This window comes from Palaemon carinicauda, chromosome 22 (genome assembly GCF_036898095.1).
Source record: "Palaemon carinicauda isolate YSFRI2023 chromosome 22, ASM3689809v2, whole genome shotgun sequence".
In the NCBI taxonomy this organism is placed as follows: Eukaryota; Metazoa; Arthropoda; class Malacostraca; order Decapoda; family Palaemonidae; genus Palaemon; species Palaemon carinicauda.
In genome coordinates this window covers 115470055-115494198 of record NC_090746.1, presented here as the reverse complement: position 1 = coordinate 115494198, position 24144 = coordinate 115470055, and the positions used below count along the sequence as shown (strand labels likewise).

The 24144-nt window shown below is 43.5% G+C and overlaps 1 protein-coding gene across 1 annotated transcript in view; it reads left to right on the top strand.

Moving 5' to 3' along the window:
• Positions 1-24144, top strand: part of LOC137616708 (monocyte to macrophage differentiation factor 2) — a 65093-nt gene that overhangs the window by 6294 nt on the left and 34655 nt on the right. The window contains exon 5 of the mRNA XM_068346703.1: positions 15214-15343. Coding sequence (XP_068202804.1) covers positions 15214-15343 — 130 coding nt within the window. The remainder of the gene's footprint in view (positions 1-15213; positions 15344-24144) is intronic.

Sequence of the window (24144 nt, the reverse complement as noted above, 5' to 3'; positions counted from 1 at the left end):
CCATGGGGGTAAAAGGATGAGTTTTGTGAAACGTACTAGTACGTCTTTTGGGGGTTAAAGGGTTTATATATAATGGAATTTCTAGGGTTTAGTATAATACCTATCAATATGTAAGGATAAGCATCTTAGCAATAAATTTTGGTTTGGAGAATTGTATTTTAACTTAGGCATAGCTAAAAGGGGCAGTATTAGCTGAGAACTTTATGGTCCATGTAGGTCTTCCATCAGTAAAGGGGCAGTATTAGCTGAGAACTTTTTGGTCCATGTAGGTCTTCCATCAGTAAAGGGGCAGTATTAGCTGAGAACTTTATGGTCCATGTAGGTCTTCCATCAGTAAAGGGCCAGTATTAGCTGAGAACTTTATGGTCCATGTAGGTCTTCCATCAGTAAAGGGGCAGTATTAGCTGAGAACTTTTTGGTCCATGTAGGTCTTCCATCAGTAAAGGGGCAGTATTAGCTGAGAACTTTATGGTCCATGTAGGTCTTCCATCAGTAAAGGGGCAGTATTAGCTGAGAAATTTTTGGTCCATGTAGGTCTTCCATCAGTTATCTCAAAGATGAGCTTTTGGGACTTTATCAGTCGCAACTTTATAATAATTTGATACAACTTCATCGCCTCATTTTTATTACTCCAATCAACCATATCTCCTGCTCATGTTTTCCATTTTGATGTTCAAGAATGTGTAAGCAAGTAGTTTAACCTTTAGTATGATTAAATTTCCTATGTGCGAAGTTACAATTATAAAATAGATTTTTCAATATTAAACTTACCCGATAATCATGTAGCTGTCAACTCCGTTGCCCGACAGAATTCTATGGAGGGATACGCCAGCTATCACAATACTAGAAGGGGGTGTACTTACCAGCGCCACCTGTGGCCAGGTACTCAAGTACTTCTTGTTGACACCTCCTCAATTATTCCTCTGTCGTGCTTCCGGCAAGACGTTCTGGGATACGCTTATGTTCTTGGAGAGAGATAGAGACGGAGGGAGAAAGAGGAGGATAAACGTTTCATTCAAGCGAGTAACGTTGTTATCGTTTTTGCTCTTCTCCCTAGTCTCTTTAGGGGAAGAAGGTAAACGTTTCTAGAGTGATCTAGTGTTTAGTCTCTTTCCAGCCACTGAATTATTTATCTTTCATTAGATTTTTCTGTTACATTGTAATTCTGTTTTCGCAATTACTAACTTTTGAGAAAGGATAGAATTGCGTGTTTCAGGTACAAACCACTTAAAGTTTCGAGTTCAGTGAAATAAGTGCAAACAGAAAATCTAAGTGATAAGTGATTAGCGCAAAGTGTGTCAGTGTTGTGCGTGAGGGTACTTCTGTGCGCGCCAGTCGTCCTCCCAGTCCGGGACCTCTTGCAAGCTCCCAAGCCCAGGGGAGAAGCAATGTCGAAGGGCAGAAGGGTTCAGCAGGCCTTGATCGGCGCACAGAAGTATCCTCGGTGGTTGTGGGCGTGTCTTACCGAGACCGTCACTCCCACCCGCAGACGATTGAGCCCTTATTTTACTCGTCTGCAGAAGAAATTTAGGGGAGAAAACGCTGGTCTCAGGTCTCAAGACCTCTTAAACGTAAAGTCCAGACCTATGCCAGACGTACGAAGTTAGAGTTCAACAACCCGGATGCAGTCATTGGGTTAGCTCTGACTCTCCTCAGTCATCAGTTGAATGCACTCCGCCTAAGAGGAGTAAGGTTCTGCCACAACAGAGCTCGACTGTTAAGGCTTTACCTCAGCCTACTGTAGTTTCTGCCGACCCCAAGTGGACTCTACTACAGTCCATGCAAGCACAGCTTTCGGACTTGATGCGTGAGTGTCGGGCTGAGAGTGTTGCGCCTCCGCCTCCGCCTACACTCCCACCGCCTGCGCTCGCTCCGCCTGATCGCAGTACCACCTGCCAGGCGTACGATGTTGAGCCACGTTCTGAGTTTGCTGTTCCCAGTGGTGTTCAGCCTCTGCCTTCCTTAAGGCAACCTTTACAATGGGATCAGGAGGATTATACCTCTCTTCCTCCGCCTCCACTTGCTGCTCCACCAGTGATGCAACACTCGGTTGAGGTACTACAACCTCTCCCGTCCATGAGTCAGTCTCCTCAGCTCTCGCTGCAGCGAGCTCAACCCTCCTCAAGGCAAGCACCTCAACACCTTAGCCTTGCGCCTCAGGAGCCTCAACTTGCGAGATTTTTACTGCGTTCTGCGCAGCCACTACCTTTTCGCTCTCAGCTCACACCGCAGGAACCTCAACTCGTTCCTCAGGAACTTGCTACTGCGCATCCGCCAACCACTCAGCAAGCGCAACCCTTGAGTTCAGCCACTCATGCCAGGAGTCAGCCTCCTCCACCCATGCGCCTACCTTCTGCTACTTCCTTTGATCAGCCTTTGCAGACTGAGCCTCAGGTGTTCCCTCAACAGAGTCTTGAAGAGGAAACCACAACTATTGTTGTTCCAGCTCGTTCTGACTCTGCTGTTCAGCATACCTTACCTCCTTTTTCAAACCTTATGATAATGGAGGTTATTTGTATTACTTATAAAAATATATTTGTATTCCTGGCAATATATTTTTAACAATATCGCAAAATATGGCAAAAATTATGAATCATGATTTATGAATGTAAGGTATATATTATGTTGATATTAAACCCCATGCAAGCATGCATAAAGCACTCTAGCACTGGTCATGGAATTTCTGAGAAATGTTAAACGCCATGCACACGCTCTGCTTACCTTACATGCTCTGCTTACAGCATGCTCTGCATACTACATGCTCTGCATACAGCATGCTCTGCATTCAGCATGCTCTGCATACAACATGCTCTACATACAGCATGCTCTGCATACAGCATGCTCTGCATACAACATGCTCTGCATACAGCATGCTCTGCATTCAGCATGCTCTGCATACAACATGCTCTGCATACAGCATGCTCTGCATTCAGCATGCTCTGCATACAACATGCTCTACATACAGCATGCTCTGCATACAGCATACTCTGCATACAACATGCTCTGCATACCTTACCGCATGCTTCTCAGTCACACATCTTTGGTTGTTGCCAACTCACTAGACTGTCAAGCAGTTTCATAACGTTGCCTTCTAGTCTGCTGCTTTTGCACCAGTGAACCCTCACTGAGAGAACTTAGCTTTTCTAGGATATGGTCCCTGTAGATGAGAAAGTTCTTTTCTCCCTCCTTCTGATATTCCCTTGAGGACTCTGTCATTTGGAGGGAGCCTTTAGCTGCATAGCCTCCTATGGACTTTTATTTAAGCATAACATGCTTCCAGGGAAGGTAATGGTTCCACTTCAGTCGCTAATCCCGTCTGTTACCACACCTGCTCCCATAGACCTTGAGCTGTGTTACAAGACATGCAGTCCAAGCTTAGTCCTTGTTAGAGGATTTTTTGTTTACGGAGTCAATGTGTCACGGGGAAGACGTTCAACAACCAACAGAAGTGACTTGTTGTGACGCAGTGCGGCAACCTCAGCAACCCGATAAGGAGTTTGTCTGTACGACCCAGACAGTCTAGACAGATTCGGGTTGTCACTGTACTTCCTCGCTTGCCCATGATTGACAGTTCACAGACTGTGCAGCAGTACCATGATCTTGTGTCCGGCTCCGTCAGACGACTGGCTTTTAAGAGCTCCCACAAGTCGTCGCTGTCTGGAGATTTTCAAATGGACTATGGATCTGACCAAGGAACTGGGCCTCCTGGTCAATTTTGAGGAGTCTCAGCTCGTCCCATCCCAGACCATTGTCTCCTTGGGTATGGATCTTCAGAGTCGAGCTTTTCGGACTTTTCCGTCGGCCCCAAGGATCTTCCAAGCCCTAGAATGCATCCAGAGCATGCTGAGAAGGAACCGATGCTCAGTCAGGTAGTGGATGAGTCTAACAGGGACGCTTTCATCGCTGGCCCTGTTCATCGTGTTAGGGAGACTCCACCTCCCCCCCCTTCAGTTTCATCTAGCTGCTCACTGAATAAAGGACATGACGCTAGAGACGGTCTCAGTTCCTGTTTCCGAAGAGAGGAGGTCTTCTCTCGCGTGGTGTAAGAACAGCTTTCTTCTCAAGGAAGTCTACCTTTGGCTGTTCAGAAACACGACCGCCGTCTCCTCTCGGACGCATCAGACACGGGCTGGGGTGCAACTTTGGACGGACAAGAATGCTCGGGAACATGGAATCAGGAGCAAAGGACACTTCACATCAATTGCAAGGAGTTGTTGGCGGTTATTCTGGCCTTGATAAACTTCAAGTCCCTCCAGCTTAACAAAGTGGTGGAGGTGGACTCTGACAACACCACAGCCCTGGCTTACATCTTCAAGCAGGGAGGGACTCTTTCGTGGAAGTTGTTCTAGATCGCAAGGGACCTACTCATCTGGTCTAAAGATCGAAAGCTAACTGGTAGCGAGGTTCATTCAGGGCGGTATGAATGTCATGGCAGATCACCTCAGACGGAAGGGTCAGGTTATCCCCACAGAGTGGACCCTTCTCAAGAATGTTTGCAGCAGACTTTGGGCCCTGTGGGGTCAGCCAACCATAGATCTGTTCACTACCTCGATAACCTAGAGACTCCTGTTGTATTGTTCTCCGATTCCAGACCCAGCAGCAGTTCACGTGGATGCTTTTTTGCTGGATTGGTTCCATCTCGACCTGTATGCATTCCCGCCGTTCAAGATTGTCAACAGGGTACTTCAGAAGTTCTCCTCTCACAAAGGGACACGGCTGACGTTGGTTGGCTCCGCTCTGGCCCGCGAGAGAATGGTTCTTAGAGGTACTGCAATGGCTGGTCGACATTCCCAGGACTCTTCCTCTAGGAGTGAACCTTCTAAGTCTACCTCACGTAAAGAAGGTACACCCAATCCTCCACGCTCTTCGTCTGACTGCCTTCAGACTTTCGAAAGACTCTCAAGAGCTAGGGGCTTTTCGAAGGAGGCAGCCAGAGCGATTGCCAAAGCAAGGAGAACATCCACTCTCAGAATCTATCAGTCTATAGGGGAAGTCTTCCGTAGCTGGTACAAGACCAATGCAGTTTCCTCAACCAGTACCACTGTAACCCAGATTGCTGACTTCCTGTTATATCTAAGGAAAGTAAGATCCCTTTCAGCTCCTAGGATCAAGGGTTACAGAAGTATGTTGGCAGCGGTTTTCCGCCACAGAGGCTTGGATCTTTCCACCAACAAAGATCTACAGGACCTCCCTAGGTCTTTTGAGACCTCAAAGGAACGTCGGTTGTCCACTCCAGGCTGGAATCTAGACGTGGTCCTAAGGTTCCTTATGTCATCAAGATTTGAACCTCTCCAATCAGCCTCTTTTTAGGACCTCACATTAAAAACTCTTTTCCTCGTGTGCTTGACAACAGCTAAAAGAGTAAGTGAGATCCACGCCTTCAGCAGGATCATTGTTTTCACATCTGAAACGGCTACATGTTCCTTGCAGCTCGGTTTTTGCTAAACGAGCTTCCTTCACGTCCTTGGCCTAAGTCGTTCGAGATCCCAAGCCTGTCCAACTTGGTGGGGAATGATCTGAAGAGAGTACTTTGCCCAGTTAGAGCTCTTAGGTACTATCTAAAAAGGTCTTAACCTTTACAAGGACAATCAGAAGCCTTATAGTGTGCTATCAAGAAACCTTCTTTTCCAAGTTCTAAGAACTCAGTTTCTTACTATTCAGGCTTCTGATTAGAGAAACACATTCTCATCTGAAGGAAGAAGACCTTGCTTTGCTGAAGGTAAGGACACATGAAGTGGGAGCTGTGGCTACTTCAGTGGCCTTCAAACAGAGCCATTCTCTGCAGAGTGTTATGGATGCAACCTATTGGAGAAGCAAGTCAGTGTTCGCATCATTCTATCTCAAAGATGTCCAGTCTCTTTACGAGTACTGCTACACCCTGGGACCATTCGTAGCAACGAATGCAGTAGTAGGCGAGGGCTCAGCCACTACATTCCCATAATCCCATAACCTTTTAACCTTTCTCTTGAATACTTTTTATGGGTTGTACGGTCGGCTAAGAAGCCTTCCACATCCTTGTTGATTTGGCGGGTGGTCAATTCTTTCTTGAGAAGCGCCCAGGTTAAAGGTTGTGATGAGGTCCTTTAGTATGGGTTGCAGCCCTGTATACTTTAGCACCTTTGAGTTGATTCAGCCTCCCAAGAGGAACGCTGCGCTCAGTAAGGAAGACGATCTTATTAAAGGCAGAGTAACGGTTCAAGTCGACTTCCTTACCAGGTACTTATTATTTCATTGTTATTGTGGATAACTGATTATATGAAATACGGGATACTTAGCTATCCTTTAATCTTGTACACTGGTTTTCACCCACCCCCCTGGGTGTGAATCAGCTACATGATTATCGGGTAAGTTTAATATTGAAAAATGTTATTTTTATTAGTAAAATAAATTTTTGAATATACTTACCCGATAATCATGATTTAATCGACCCTCCCTTCCTCCCCATAGAGAACCAGTGGACCGAGGAATAATTGAGGAGGTGTCAACAAGAAGTACTTGAGTACCTGGCCACAGGTGGCGCTGGTAAGTACACCCCCTTCTAGTATTGTGATAGCTGGCGTATCCCTCCATAGAATTCTGTCGGGCAACGGAGTTGACAGCTACATGATTATCGGGTAAGTATATTCAAAAATTTATTTTACTAATAAAAATAACATTTTACTCTTGACTTTCAAATAATTTTTGCTGTGATATCTTTAGTTTAAAATAATACAGTATTGTAAATATATGTATAAATGTTATATATCTTTTGATGAATTTATAAAAAAAAAAATTATAGCATGCTTTTTTTATTTCTTAATTTGTTTTAATGCGTATATAAACCTATTGTCCTTTAGAATAATGTCTTTAGCAGAGCTTTAATGGCTATTAAAATGATTATTGAAGTAGTTAATGACAGGTGGTGAGCGTGGACTACTCATCCTCATAATGGGCTAATGGGAGCTTGCTAGAGTAATTTTCTTTGATCCTGTACTTGACCAGGTTAATTGATATTTTCCAGGGAAGTAAAATAATCAATGAGTTTGGTTCTATAGGGACTTCATACCCACCAATATGTGTGTCTCCTTATTTTAACCCTTTTACCCCCAAAGGACGTACTGGTACGTTTCACAAAAGTCATCCCTTTACCCCCATGGACGTACTGGTACGTCCTTGCAAAAACTGCTATTTACATTTTTTTTTTTTGCATAATTTTGATAATTTTTTTGAGAAAATTCAGGCATTATCCATGAGAATGAGACCAACCTGACCTCTCTGTGATGAAAATTAAGGCTGTTAGAGCAATTTAAAAAAGATATATTGCAAAATGTGCTTGAAAAAAAATAACCCCTGGGGGTTATTGGTTGGAAAGTTCCAAATAGCTTGGGGGGTAAAAGGGTTAAAAGATGAAAAGTTTGTATACGACTAGGAATAGATAACAAATTCTAAAAGTAATATGCAGTTTTAAATATTTAACTTAGCCGGTGAATATATATATAGCTGCAACTCTGTTGCTCGACAGACAAAAAACTGTAAAAAACTCGCCAGCGATCGCTATACAGGTTGCGGGTGTGCCCATCAGCGCCAACTGTCGGCCAGATACCATACTCAATGTAAACAAAGACTCAATTTCTTCTCTGTCGGCGTGTCGACAAGACGTACTTTACTCGCTGTTGAAACCTGGAGTTTTTCTCATCATATTTGGTGAAGTACTTTAATTTGGTTTTGAGCTTTCGCTGTGCAGGGTTTTTCTTCAAATAAATCCTTGAACTCTTTTTTGTATCGGATTCATTGTTGATGACTTAGATCGTTTTTTGGAATTTTCCCTTGACCAATTCAAAATGGCTGACCTTTCACAAGTTCCCAAGTTTAGAAAATGCAATGCTAGGGACTGTTCTAGGCGTCTTCCAAAGGCTTCTCTCGACCCTCACACTGTTTGTTCCAATTGTCGGGGTAAAACCTGTCAATTGGAAGATCGGTGTGAGGAATGCGTGGGCCTTTCGGAATTCAATTTTATCGAATTTGAGAAGTACACACGCAGACTAGAGAGAGATAGGGTAAGGAGAAGTTCTTCTAGGTCGGTAGATTTTTCCTCTCCTCATGCCCCTCAACCTATTCCTTCCCCTGTAGTGGTTGTTCCTAACCCCCCTCCTAGCACTCAGGAACCATCGATGGCTGACATGATGCGTGCTATCCATGCCTTGGGGGAGAGAGTTGAGTCCCTTGCAAGTGACCGCAATCAACTCATGGCGGATGTTAAGGAACTAAAGTGCCAAAGTGCCGCGGGAAGTGATAAAGTGCCTAGTGTTTCTCAAAGTGTTGTGAACAGTGTTGCGCTTGAGGGTTCGTCTGTTCGTGCCTGTCGTCCTCCTAGTCCGGGACCTCTTGCAAGCTCCCAAGCCCAGGGGAGAAGCAATGTCGTACGACGCATGGGTTCGAGAGGCCTTGATCAGCGAACAGACGTTCCCTCCATGGTATCAGGCGTATCTCCCCAAGATCGCCCCTACCTACGTAAGACGAGAGAGCCCGTTTTTACCTCGTCGTCCGAAGGTGTTTCTCGTAAGAAACTTTGGACCAAGGTCTCACGACCTTTAAAACGTAAGTCGGTCCCTTCAGGACAAGTCCAACGTCCCGGTTGTAGCCACTGGGTCAGTTCGGACTCGTTGCCGTCATCTGATGACTGCTCACCGCCTAAGAGAGGCAAAGCGGTACCCGCCTCAGTCGCTAACCCCGTCTGTTGCTGCACCTGCTCCCGTAGACCCTAAATGGGCTTTGCTGCAAGACATGCAGTCCAAGCTTGCGTCCTTGTTGGAGGACTTTAATGCGGAGAAGGTTGCTGCTGAACCTTCTGGCCAACAACCATCCAAGCGGTCTGTTGTGCGTCCTGTTGACGCTGAGGTTACTTCTCTCGCGTTTACCAGTTGAGGTGGTTCCTCTACCGATGCGACCCAGTGTGGGTTGCCAGCCGCACGTTGACGTTAGGCGACGCACGGAGGTGGTTGTTGACGTTCAGGACGTTCAGCAACCATCAGAGGTGACTTGTTTTGACGCGGTGCATCAACCTCCGCAACCCGGTATGGTGTTGACTGCACAACCCAGACGGTCTAGACAGTCTCGGGTGGACGCTGTGCGTCCTCGCGCACCCATGGTTGTTGACAGTTCCATGACGTTGCGTCCGGCTCCGTCACGCATGCACCAGTGCGACCGGACTCAGCGAGCCAGACGTTGCCCACTCCGTTGCCCACTCCGTTGCCGTTTCCTCATCAGTTTTCGGATGAGGAACTATCAGATGAGGACGTTGCTGAACCACAAGACGATCAACCTTCAGAACTGGACGAACCTAAGGCAACTCAACCATCATTGGACTTTAGAAAAGTCATGGCTGTATTCAAGGAGTTGTTTCCTGACCACTTTGTTTCTGTGGCTCCTCGTTCGCCGCCGTCAGAGTTTGTATTAGGCGTGCCTGCTACCGCACCTGCCTTTACTAAACTCGTTCTGTCGCGCTCATCCAAGAGAGCTTTGCGGCTGTTGGGAGACTGGTTAGAGTCTAAGAAGAGTTTAGGGAAGACAGCATTTGCCTTTCCCCCATCTAAACTCTCTTCTAGATCGAGCGTCTGGTATGCCACGGGAGAAGTTCTCGGCTTGGGAGTTCCTGCCTCTGCCCAGGGCGACTTCTCAAGTCTTGTAGACTCTCCCCGCCGCCTTGCCATGAGACGCTCGAAGATTTGTTGGTCACCATCGGACCTGGACCACCTTCTTAAAGGGATATTTAGGGCTTTCGAAGTCTTTAACTTCTTAGACTGGTGCTTAGGAGCCCTGAGCAGGAAAATCTCTTCTGCAGATAAGGATGTTTCCTTGCTCATTATGTCCTGCATGGACAAGGCCGTCCGTGATGGGTCCAACGAGCTAGCCGCCTCATTCACGTCCGGAGTCCTCAAGAAGCGGGAGTCTCTCTGTTCTTTCCTGTCTGCTGGAGTAACGCCATGCCAGAGATCTGAGCTACTCTTTGCTCCCCTTTCCAAGTGCCTGTTTCCTGAAGTCTTGGTTAAGGAAATTGCCTTATCTTTAGTTCAGAAGGACACTCACGATCTAGTTGCGTCCTCGGCTCGCAAAGCTCCCCCTTTGCCTACATTGTCTACTAGACCGAGGATAGACACTCCAGCGTCTCGCTTTATTCCGCCCTTTCGTGGCAGAGCCTCCAGCAGAGGAGGTGCTCGTGCCGAAGGGAAGCGAGGGAAGAGGAAAGGACCCAAGTCCTCTAAGGGCAGAGTCTGACTGCCCGCAACTTCAGACAGCAGTAGGAGCCAGACTCAAGAACTTCTGGCAAGCCTGGGAGAAGAGAGGCGCAGATCAACAATCTGTGAAGTTACTCAGAGAGGGGTACAAAATCCCTTTTGTACGCAAACCCCCTCTAGCGACGTCCCCCATCGATCTCTCTCCCAGGTACAGAGAGGAAGAAAAGAGACAAGCCCTGAAACTGGAAGTGTCTCTTTTACTAGAGAAGGGAGCGGTGGTCAAAGTCTCGGACCTTTGATCACCGGGATTTTACAACCGTCTCTTCCTAGTTTCAAAGAAGACAGGAGGTTGGAGACCGGTGCTAGACGTCAGTGCTCTGAATGTCTTTGTCACAAAGACGAAGTTCTCCATGGAGACCACAAAGTCAGTCTTAGCAGCGGTCAGAAAGGAAGACTGGATGGTCTCGCTAGACCTAAGGGACGCCTACTCCCACATCCCCATTCACTCAGTCTCCCAACCTTTTCTGAGATTCGTCTTCGAAGATGTGGTTTACCAGTTTCGGGCCCTGTGCTTTGGCCTAAGCACAGCTCCACTCGTATTTACGAGGCTGATGAGGAATGTGGCCAAATTCCTCCACTTATCGGACATCCGAGCCTCCCTTTATTTGGACGACTGGCTTCTCAGAGCCTCTTCCAGTCGTCGCTGTCTGAAGGATCTCAAGTGGACTCTAGATCTGACCAAGGAATTGGGACTCCTAGTCAATTTGGAAAAGTCGCAGCTGGTCCCATCCCAAACTATTCTGTATTTAGGGATGGAGATTCACAGTCTAGCTTTTCGGGCTTTTCCGTCGGCCCCCAGAATAGATCAAGCCCTGCTATCCATCCAGAAGATGCTGAAGAAGGAACGCTGCTCAGTCAGGCTGTGGATGAGTCTGATAGGGACGCTATCATCCCTGGAACAATTTGTATCACTAGGAAGACTACACCTCCGTCCTCTTCAATTCCATCTGGCTTTTCACTGGAAAAAGGACAAGACGCTAGAGGCGGTCTCGATCCCGATTTCCGGAAAGATAAAGTCTTGTCTGACTTGGTGGAAGGACAATATCAACCTAAGAGAGGGTCTTCCCCTGGCTGTTCAGACTCCCAACCACGTTCTCTTCTCGGACGCATCGGACTTGGGCTGGGGCGCGACGCTGGACGGTCGGGAATGCTCAGGTCTGTGGAACTCGAGTCAGAGGAGCATGCATATCAACTGCGAGGAGCTGTTGGCAGTTCATCTGGCCTTGAAAAGCTTCGAGTATCTCCTTCGAGGCAAAGTGGTGGAAGTAAACTCGGACAACACCACGGCCTTGGCGTACATCTCCAAACAAGGAGGTACCCACTCACTGACGTTGTACGAGATCGCAAGGGACCTGCTCATCTGGTCAAAAGGTCAAGACATCTCCCTAGTAACGAGGTTCATCCAAGGCGACTTGAACGTCATAGCAGATTGTCTCAGTCGGAAAGGGCAAGTAATTCCAACCGAATGGACCCTCCACAAGGATGTGTGCAAGAGACTTTGGGCCACTTGGGGTCAACCAACCATAGATCTCTTTGCAACCTCGCTGACCAAGAGGCTTCCAATATATTGCTCCCCAGTCCCGGACCCAGCAGCAATACATATAGATGCCTTCCTCCTAGATTGGTCACATCTGGATCTCAACGCATTTCCACCGTTCAAGATTGTCAACAAGGTACTGCAGAAGTTCGCCTCTCACGAAGGGACAAGGTTGACGTTAGTTGCTCCCCTCTGGCCCGCAAGAGAATGGTTCACAGAGGTACTTCGATGGTTAGTAGACGTTCCCAGAAGTCTTCCTCTAAGAGTAGACCTTCTACGTCAGCCACACGTAAAGAAGGTACACCAAAGCCTCCACGCTCTTCGTCTGACTGCCTTCAGACTATCGAAAGACTCTCGAGAGCTAGAGGCTTTTCGAAGGAGGCAGCCAGTGCGATTGCTAGAGCAAGGAGAGCGTCTACCATTAGAGTCTACCAATCGAAGTGGGAAGTCTTCCGAGACTGGTGCAAGTCAGTTTCTGTATCCTCGACCAGTACCTCTGTAGCCCAAATAGCTGATTTTCTCTTATACCTGAGAAAAGGACGATCCCTTTCAGCTCCCACTATCAAGGGCTACAGAAGCATGTTGGCATCTGTCTTCCGGCATAGAGGCTTAGATCTTTCCAACAATAAAGATCTGCAAGACCTCCTTAAGTCTTTTGAGACCACTAAGGAGCGTCGTTTGGCTACACCTGAGTGGAATTTAGACGTGGTACTAAGATTCCTCATGTCAGACAGGTTTGAGCCGTTACAGTCAGCCTCCCTGAAAGATCTCACTCTTAAAACTCTTTTCCTGGTATGCTTAGCCTCGGCTAAAAGAGTCAGTGAGATTCATGCCTTCAGCAAGAACATCGGATTTTCGTCGGAAAAAGCTACTTGTTCGCTGCAACTTGGTTTTCTAGCCAAAAATGAACTACCTTCTCGGCCTTGGCCTAAATCTTTCGATATTCCCAGCTTATCGGAGATCGTAGGCAATGAACTAGAAAGAGTCTTATGCCCTGTTAGAGCTCTTAAGTTCTATTTAAATCGTACTAAACCTTTACGAGGCCAGTCTGAAGCTTTATGGTGTTCAGTTAAGAAACCATCCTTGCCTATGTCAAAGAATGCTTTGTCATACTTTATCAGATTGTTAATACGAGAAGCTCATTCACACTTGAGTGAGGAAGACCGAGCTTTGCTTAAAGTGAAGACGCACGAAGTTAGAGCTGTAGCAACTTCCGTGGCCTTTAAGCAAAATAGATCTCTGCAAAGTATAATGGACGCAACCTATTGGAGAAGCAAGTCAGTGTTCGCGTCATTTTACTTGAAAGATGTCCAGTCTCTTTACGAGAACTGCTACACACTGGGACCATTCGTAGCAGCGAGTGCAGTAGTGGGTGAGGGCTCAACCACTACAATTCCCTAATTCCATATCCTTTTAATCTGTCTCTTGAAATGTTTTTAATATTGTTTTTTATGGGTTGTCCGGAAGGCTAAGAAGCCTTTCGCATCCTGGTTAATTTGGCGGGTGGTCAAAGTCATTTCTTGAGAGCGCCCAGATTAGGGGTTTGATGAGGTCCTGTTGTATGGGTTGCAGCCCTTGATACTTCAGCTCCTAGGGGTCTGTCAGCATCCTAAGAGGATCGCGAGGCTCCGTAAGGAAGACGTACTTATAAGGCAGAGTAATCGTCTAAGTCGACTTCCTTACCAGGTACCTATTTATTTTGTTTTTGTTATATTGATAACTTCTAAAATGAAATAAAAACTCTTAGCTTATCAGATGTAAACATATTTAACTGGTCTCTACCCACCACCCTGGGTGTGAATCAGCTATATATATTCACCGGCTAAGTTAAATATTTAAAAATGATATTTTAATTATAAAATAAATTTTTGAATATACTTACCCGGTGAATATATAAACTAAACGACCCTCCCTTCCTCCCCAATAGAGACGCAGTGGGATGAGAAGAAATTGAGTCTTTGTTTACATTGAGTATGGTATCTGGCCGAAAGTTGGCGCTGATGGGCACACCCGCAACCTGTATAGCGATCGCTGGCGAGTTTTTTACAGTTTTTTGTCTGTCGAGCAACAGAGTTGCAGCTATATATATATTCACCGGGTAAGTATATTCAAAAATTTATTTTATATTTAAAATATCATTTTTCGTAACTATACAAAGCTGATTCCTTCAAGGTTAAATTTCTCATCCCGGCTATCCCTCCCAGTTTCGCCGAAGGTCAAAAGTAAAGAATCTTTGACAGGTGGAGGGGTGGGTCTACTTACTTGTTCTCATCAACTATCGTTGATTACTTGGTTAACAATTTCAACAGCTGTTTCAAATCCGCTAAAAACATTTCTTCTATTATAGGAATTAGGTTTGTATAGCTGGGAAAGATACAAATTTCTTTTAAAAAATTTAATTTTTCTATGCAAATTAGCATCATTATTGTAGATTTAAGATGTTTGGGATAGATTATGGTCAAAAGGCAGCTGTAGTGGGTATTCCTGTCCACTTGAATAGTGATAAAAGCTTATTCAAGTTTCATCATCTATTGAAGTGGAGTATTGTTGTCATTTGTGGAAGCAAAGATAATTGCTTGAATAAGTTGTATTCATCCATCCATCTATCATATCGTCACCCTCATAAACTCATTGCCTAAGTCATTTTCTCCACTTGTTGGGAACTCAAAAAAAAACCTTCTCATTTCTTAATTCTTTATATCATTGTCTTGAATTTCAATTCACAAATTCTTAGCAGAGGAATTTGTGAATTAGAATTTGTTAATTGAAGCCCAATACAATGATATAAAGAATTAGGAAATGAGAAGGTTTTTTTTATTTCCCAACAAGTGGAGAAAATTACTTAGGCAGTTAGTTTATGAGGGTGACGATATGGAAGACATAAAATCTCCACTTGAACAAAGGATGGTTTAAAAAGTACAGTGTTACTGTAGGGAGTAATTTTCAAAGCTTGGAACTTTAAAAAACTGGATCCTATCTCATCATATCTAGAGAAGGTATGTACAATATAGTACATACATACATATACCAAAGGCACTTCCCCCAATTTTGGGGGTTAGCCGACATCAACAATGAAACAGAACAAAAAAGGGGACCCCTACTCTCTACGTTCCTCCAGCCTAACCAGGGACTCAGCCGAGTTCAGCTGGTACTGCTAGGGTGCCACAGCCCAACCTCTCACATTATCCACCACAGATGAAGCTTCATAATGCTGAATCCCCTACTGCTGCTACCTCCGCGGTCATCTAAGGCACCGGAGGAAGCAGCAGGACCTACCGGAACTGCGTCACAAATATAGTATTTTGAGTATTTTTTTTTTTTTTTTTTTGGCAAATAGTTTTAGGATAAATTATTGATGACCTAAGACCTTTATTCAGTATGGTTTCTCTATCACGACCGTAGGTGGGGTATCTGGGTGTTGGCAGTTCTTGGCATTATGTATCAACAACTCTTCCATGAAAGGTTCAAGATGTTAGAAACTATTTTCTACCTCATTATTGGCATTCTTCCATCTCTTGCAGTTATGGATATGGTAAGTGTCACTTAGTTTTGAGTAAATATTTTTTTCATTCTAGTTCCAATGTACTTTGAGTAGAATTGTGTAGTTTATTGGAGTAATGTCTTTCTTTTCCAATTATTTTCTGCTACTTAGATGATTGTTGAAGGTTAGCTTATTTGATAATAGTTGGAGAAAGTAGAATATAATGTATTTTCGAATTCTTTTCTATTTTCATGAATCTTACCTTTGGAAAGAAAATGCTATTAATTGCAATGCTAACTTCATGACATCAGAATAGTAATAATAATAATAATAATAATTTAAAAAAAAAAGAGAGAGAGATCTTGCCGTAATTACCCATCCTTTTCAAGGGACCGCTGCATTGCCACGCACTAGCCATTTATCGAGAGGTGAATGAAAGCAAGAAGTTTCCAGGCAAAAACCAATAAAAAAAATTCAGGTTTTTTTGGATTGTTCCTAACTGAAGACACACCTCTTGAATATTCTCCCAGTTTAACTGGCTTTTCTTTTTATGATTTTAAACATCGTGAGTCAACTTGCCGAAAATAGAGAACACTTACGAGTGTTACCTAATTAAGCTGTACTGTAGTAAAAGAGAACCTCTGTGTGTTCTGTGCCTCATGTCACCCCTAGGGAGAGTAACAGGAACCTACTTCCTATTCCTTCAACTAGAGACTACATTGATAGTAGATAGGCTAGGAGAAGAAAAGGGAGACAGAGGGACTTCACATTTAGATTTTATGGTTAATGGTTACTGAGGACTCTGAGGACAAAGCAAACTACTGTACAGTGATACCTCGGTACTCGACCATAATCCGTTCGAGATCCGTGTTCGACCTCCGATTTGTTCGAGTACCGAATTTTTTTTCCCCATAAGAAATAATGGTATATATTCTATTCCGTTCCCAAGCACTCGAACAGGCCCAAAATATTAATAAAACGTGTACCTAAACAACAATAATTATCTAAATGTGTATGAAATTGGTCAGAAAATCCTATAAAACAATTTTAAACCATTTACTGTACTAAAATAAAACAATTTTAAACCATTTTCTGTACTGTAGTGAACATACCTTTGAGCAGCGGTTCGATGGCATACAGGGATGGATGTGGAGAGGATGGAAGGGGGAGGTTACTGCTTGGAAGGAGAGTCCCCTTCCATGATGTGGCGGGGTAGTTCTCCTTCAGGAGTTGTTTCTCTCTCCAATGAAAGGGTGGGCAGATCTATTTCAGGGGTTTCTTCTCTTCTTTGTCTCTTCTTTGGAGGAGAAACAGGCTTTGATGTAGCAGCTTTCTTTTCTTTTGTGAAAAACTGGTCTATTGTTAATTGTTTCTTCCTCCTCTGCAGTATTCTTCGAAAATGATACATGACACTATCATTAAACATATGCACTGCCCGGTTTGCTACTGCAATTTCTGGGTGGTATTTTTCAGCAAAAGCCTGCACATCTGCCCACTTGGAACAAATTTCATTGATGAGAGAACTTGGAACATCCTCCCTTACCTCATCCTCTTCTGAAGATTCCTGCTCCACAATCAGATCCTGCTGCTGTTGTTGTTGCAGGTGCAACAATTCCTCCACAGTCAACTCGGTAGAATGGCTTTCTACAAGCTCATCAATATCATCCTTGTCGACCTCAAGCCCCAAACTCCTGCCCATGACAACAATTTCCTCAACGACATCAGTGTCATCAGAAATTACAGGGGTAGCAGTGCTTGGACCCGCCTCTGGTTGGAAACCTTCAAACTCCCTCTCTGTGACACATGATGGCCACAGCTTACGCCAGGCAGAGTTCAATGTCCTATAGGTCACACCTCGCCAAGCTTGGTCAATCATGTTAACAGAGTTGAGGATGCTGAAGTGTTCCTTCCAGAATTCCTTTAGGGTCAACTTCGTGTCACTGGTCACTTCAAAACACTTTCTGAAAAGGGCCTTGGTATAGAGTTTTTTGAAGTTTGAAATGACCTGTTGGTCCATGGGCTGGAGTATGGGAGTAGTATTGGGGGGCAAGAATTTGATTTTGATAAAGCTGTATTCTTCTTTCAAGTCATCCTCGAGACCTGGAGGATGTGCAGGAGCATTGTCCATAACCAGAAGACATTTCATTGGCAAGCTCTTTTCAATGAGGTAAGCCTTAACCTGGGGGGCAAACACTTCGTTTATCCACTCAGTAAAGAATTGTCTTGTGACCCAAGATTTAGTGTTCGAGCGCCACATAACTGGTAGTGCACTTTTACAAATATTATTTCGTTTGAACACCCGGGGGTTGTCCGAGTGGTACACTAACAAGGGTTTGATCTTGCAATCGCCACTTGCATTTGCACACAGCAACAATGTTAGCCTATCTTTCATTGGCTTGTGACCTGGCATCTTCGTCTCGTCCTTGGTAATGTACGTATTGGCTGGCATTTTCTTCCAAAATAACCCAGTCTCATCACAATTAAAGACTTGTTGTGCGATCAAATTTTGTTCATTTATGTACCGATCGAATTCCCCCACGTATTTATCGGCTGCAATTTGATCCGAACTAGCTGCCTCCCCATGCCTAGTAACACGATGAATACCTGTTCTATTACGAAACTTTTCAAACCAACCCCTGCTCGCTTTAAATGTAAATGAATCACTTTCACTGGTACTCGGACTTTTCTTCACTAATTCTTCATAGATATGCAACGCTTTTTCACAAATGAACGCTTCACTAACACTTTCCCCGGCCAACTGTTTTTCTTTAATAAATATTAAAAGCAACTTTTCCATCTCCTCAATCACTTGTGGCCTTTGCTTAGTTACCGCCGTAACTCCCGTTGCAACATTCGCCTTCTTAATCATTTCTTTATGCTTTAAAAACGTAGAAATGGTCGACTTCGCCATTCCGTATTCTACCGCTAAATCGGACACTCGTACACCATTCTCATATTTCGCTATAATTTCCTTCTTCAACTCGATCGTTGTTCGCACTGTTTTCCTCTTCTCCTTCCCCTTAACACTCATTACTTTCTTGGGACTCATTATGAAAGCTAAAAAAGCAATTAAAAGCACTGAAAATCACTAAATCACAACGAATGCTGATCGCGCGTTGTCTGAGTGACGCTCTCGAGAGAACTGATGCTTCCCGAACAAGCGAGAGTGGCCGAGATGGCGCGATCATCACAAAGCCCATGCGGTCGTCACGTGTTCGGCTGGTCGAGTACCGAATTTTTGGTCGAGCACCGCAGCAAAAATTTCTCGAAAATTTTGGTCGAACTCCGAATTGTTCGAGTATAGAGTCGTTCGACTACCGAGGTATCACTGTATGTGGATTTACCGGGATGGTGGATGGTTCCGACACAAGATCTGAGTCTCTTCCTGGCATGACTGGAGAAGCAGGTTTTGAAGGAGCCTTCCGCTGAGTAGCCCTTACTGGAGAGGAACTCATTGACCTCTTAAGATGCTTCATGTTTTCCTCCTTCAGAGAAAGATCCAATTGAGTATGGGAATATTTAGAAATTGTAGGGTATCCCTCACAAGATGGTGAATGTTGGCAAGAAGTATGCCTTGAAAGCCTATAACATGGCGAAGTTTTATCTGACCGAGTCAGTGATGAGCATCACAAGGGAGGTGCGATTAGAGCTTGGTGGTGAGGAGCAAGGTTAAGGAATGACAATATCACAAGGGTGACGGCAAGAGCTTGAGATGTGATTGTGCCGCGTTGTCAGTGATCAATGATATCTCAAGGTTGAAGGCAAGACAAGATTCTGCCATTAGGGCGCTGAGCAACAATATCGCGAGAGACAAGGCGAAACGCAATTGTTCAACGAGGCCGATGAGTGACGATATCGCAAGGGTGAAGGTGGGGAGCAGCGCTATCGTGAAAGACGGTGAGCGACGCTATCGTGATGGTGAGGAGCAGCTAGCACATAAGTGAGAGACGCGATTCCGCCATGAGGGTGACGAGGGACAATATTGTGAAGCTAGAGAGCAACAATGCAGTGTTGGCGACAAGCAACGATGTCACGATGATGATGGTGAAGTATGAGTGTCTTGTAAGGATTTGTGAGTCTTGCACAAGCAGTATCTAGAAGAAGAGCTCAAATGCGAGGACTTACGAGCCTTCTCAGGACTTAATAGTGACACTGATGAAAATGGAGAGGAATGCTTACCTTGAGCTTGTGATGAGCTGTGACGTGAAAAGGAGAGGGATCCTGACGTATGCGATGAACGGGTGTTACATCTAGTGACTCTGTGATGGGTTGGGGGCCGAAGATTTTTGCCATCAGGTGGGATTTATGTCAACTCGTAGGAGAACTAGGCCCCTGAGGATGAAAATGCTTGGAGCATAAACGATGATCCTCCCCAAAGCATGAGGAGGTTGTCTTGCAACATACGAGGCAAGCCCTAAAAGCCTAGAAGGCTCACAATGGACAGAAGAACAACGAGAGGTATTTTATGTGCAGAGGAAACTGGAGGACAAGGAGACTGGTTTTCCTTGTTAACATCTGTAATAACCCCCGGGTCCAAGGAATTCCAGATGTAGTCTCAACTTGTATAGAAATGTATTATGGCTCACCCAAGAAGGTAGCATCCAACTGTATAATTGATATAATACAGCACAAAGTGCTATTGATCTGATCAATCACTTGCACTAAAATGTGCCCAACTACAGCAATTTGAAGCCTTTCACTTGGATACATTGTTTTTTTGTAGTTGGCATTTTAGACACTAAGGAATGTCCATCCTCATCTTCTTAGTCCCCTCTTATTCTCATGCATCATAATAAGCTTAGAATTTCTTAGGTAATTATTTAATGAGTACATTCTTCTACAAAAGACTGATGCATCTGGCGTTCTTTCTTCTACAAAAGACTGATGTATCTGGCGTTCTTTCTTCTACAAAAGACTGATGTATCTGGCATTCTATTTGAAACATGAGATGCACCATTATGTCTCATATTCTTCTTATAACTTTTATATTATATTTTCCTTGTTCTGTCCAAGAAACATGAATACACAGATTCATAAAGTGTCTATCTGTGGGAGATGATGGCCAATTGTATGTCAAAATTTATAACAACTTCCTACCGATGATCATGCTTGAAGTCTATAAAATTCTGTCTGAAATAATTTTGAATAGTTTTACAATAGCCAGTTTTCAGTGTTCCCTTATTGTCCAAAATTAAAAAGAAGAAAAACTTAAGAGAGTAACATTTCTTTTATTCAATCATAATGGCAAACACTGATAAAAAAGTTCTTAGTTGGTCAAGGTAGTGAAATTAATGTACAGTACAGTCTATAGTATTTTGTTGATATTGTTTTGTAATATGCTTTAAATGTCAGGTCTTTATTGCTAATTAGTATTGTAATTATTTTCTTTTTCATATTGTATATCTATTAATTAATTTTGTTCTATGTGGTAAAATCTCATGCATACGATTATCATAAGCCAAGAATTAATGGTCTATAACTTTGCTAGCATTGGTTGGTATTTTGTGTATGTGTGGTGTGTCAAGGGACTTATGCGTCAGTCAATAATTTAAAACTCCTTGGTCTGTATTTGAGTATGTCCAAACAATCGCTGGAACATGATTTTAAGTGTAAAACTAATCATAATTCCGTAATTTATGAAACATTTGTTTCTGTTTGCTGCACTAGAATACCATATTCATAGTATTTTCTATTTCTAAAGTTGAGCACAGCATGAATATTTAAACACAATTCTGTATTGTAATTGAACTAGAGCCGAGATAAAAAGATATGAAATAAATGAGAGAAAAATTTAATAATATAAGCATAAAGATTGCTTCCTATTCAAAATTGTTAATATGAAAAGCAATATACTTCTCAGTAAATACTAGCTCTGTGACCGATAGATAATTATACTGTAACTGGCAAAGAATTCCTAAATTATCAGTAAAGGTATTCTTAGTATTTCTTACTATTTGAGGGAAATACTTTGAACTCTTCAGTGAGTTATCATCATCATCGTCATCATCATTATCATCTAAACCACAACCCTTGTTGGAAAAGCAAGGTGCTATAAGCCTAATAGCTCCAATAGGGAAAATAGCTCAGTGAGGATATGAAATAAGGAAATATATAAACTATATGAAAAGTAATGAATGATAAATATAAACTATCTTGAGATCAGTAACAATGTTTATATGAGTATGCCATATATAAACTTTGAAGAGCGACTCATGTCAGCCTGTTCAATATAAAACATTCCATGCAAATTTCAACTCCTGAAGTTCCACCGATTCAACTGCCTGATTAAGATCATTCCACAATCTGGTCACAGCTGGAATAAAACTTCTAGAATACTGTGAAGTATTGAGCCTAATAATGGAGAAGGCAAGACTGTTAGAACTAACTGCATATTACGTAGAGGATAGTAGGGTCTGGGAAGATTGGAATGCAATGGATGGTCAGAATTATGACAGTGCCAGATCAGGAATGAGAAATTCAATGTACAGTAATTTTTTGTGCAACAAATTCATAGGAGAGTCACCAGATGAAGACGAGACAGGAGAGCAATACTCGAAACAAGGTAGAATGAAAGAATTGAAACTTTTTTTTTGTTTTCAGAATAGATTGATTACAGAAAATCTTAAATGACTCTCAATAAGCCAGTTTTTTGGGGACAATAGAAGAAGAAACATACCGAACATGTTTTTCAAAAGTAAATTTGCAATAAAAAAATCACAACAGAAATTTTAAAGTTGTTTACAGTTGAAGAAACATTATCAGTGCAGAGATTGGAAGTTAAGGAACTATTATCCTCCACCTACTTACTATCATACTTTGAGTTTTGTTAGGGTTCAACTCCATGCCCTATAATTTACACCGTGCGCTAATTTTATCTAGATCTCTATTAAGGGATTCAGCAACCCCAGATCTACATTGAGGAGATTGAATTGATACAAAGAGAGTAGCATCATCTGTATACAACAAGCTTGTTTGGTTGGCTAAACATATCGCAACAAGCTTGTTTGGTTGGCTAAACATATCGTGGATATAGCATGAAAAGTAATGGGCCAAGAACACTACCATGAGGAACATCAGATATCACATTCCTGTACTTACTATGGTGCCCATCAATAATTACTCTAATACTTAAAAATTCAATAATGATGCTAAGAAAAGAACCACACACACTCCCAACTGTTTGAGTTTGAAAACAAGGACCTTATGATTAACATGGTCAAAGGCAGCACTACAGGAAGTCTTCCAAAATTATGTATAAAAGGGAATACACTGATCTTTATAGCAGCACTTAGAGTATATATTTTGAACTTGCCAAATCACACATCTACTTTAGGTAGATAAGAAATCATCCAATTATTCTTAATTAGAAGCGAATCAGTTACTTATAATACAGTATTAACCTAGTTGAACTTTCGAACTTCATCACTTTTTTTTTCTTTTTTTTCATCTGACTTGATGGACAGTGTCTTTATGTTTATAGTGCATCTGGGCACCATAGAAATTCAGAATATTTTTTTTATTCATGTAACACTAATTTTCAATATTTAACTTAGCCGGTGATTATATAAGCTGCAGCTCTGCTGCTCGACAGAAAACTCTACGTAAAAAATCCGCCAGCGATCGCTATGCAGGTAGGGGGTGTACTTCAACAGCGCCATCTGTCGTGCAGGTACTCAGTACTCATTGTAAACAAAAAACTCAATTTTCTCTCTGTCGTGCTACCGGCAAGACCTACTAATTCGCTGTTGCTATCTGGATTTGTTTTCACAACTATTTGGTGAAGTACACTATTCTAGTTTTGAGCTTTCGCTGTGCAGGCTTTCTCTTCAATAAATCCTTGCATTCTTTTTTTGATATTGGATTATTTGTTGATGACTTTGGATAGTTTTTGAATTCCCCTTTGACCAATTCAAAATGGCTGACCCTTCTCAAGTCCCAAAATTCAGGAAGTGTAATGCTAGGGACTGTTCAAGGCGTCTTCCGAAGGCCTCTATCGATCCTCACACCTTTTGTTCCAATTGTCGGGATAAAACCTGTCAATTGGAAGATCGATGTGAGGAATGCGTTGGGCTTTCGGAATTCGCTTTTATCGAATTCCAAAAATATACACGTAGGCTAGAGAGAGATAGAGTCAGGAGAAGTTCATCTCGTTCTGTTGATTTTTCCTCTCCTCATGCCCCACAACCTATTCCTTCCCCTGTAGTGGTTGCTCCTGATCCCCCTTCTGGCACTCAGGAACCTTCGATGGCTGACATGATGCGTGCCATCCAAGCTCTGGGTGAGAGAGTGGAGTCCCTGGCTAGTGACCGTAACCAGCTCATGGCGGACGTCAAGGAGCTGAAGTGTAAAAGTGCAGTGGGAAGTGGTAAAGTGAGTGATAGTGTTGTGGATAGTGTTGCGCTTGAGGGTTCGTCTGTTCGTGCCTGTCGTCCTCCTAGTCCGGGACCTCTTGCAAGCTCCAAAGTCCAGGGGAGAAGCAATGTCGTACGACCAATGGGTTCGAGAGGCTTTAATCAGCGAACAGACGTTCCCTCCGTGGTTTCGGGCGTATCTACCCAAGATCGCCCCACCCACACAAAGACGAGAGAGCCCATTTATTCCTCGTCTGCGGAAGAGGTTTCTCGTAAGAAACCATGGACCAAGGTCTCATGACCTCTTAAGTGCAAGTCGGTCCCTTCCGCGCAAGTCCAACGGCCCAGTTGTAGCCACTGGGTCAGTTCGGACTCGCTGCAGTCTTCCGATGACTGCTCACCTCCTAAGAGAGGCAAAGCGGTACCGCCTCAGGCAGTTACACCGTCTGTCGCCGCACCTGCTACTGCAGACCCTAAGTGGTCTTTGCTGCAAACCATGCA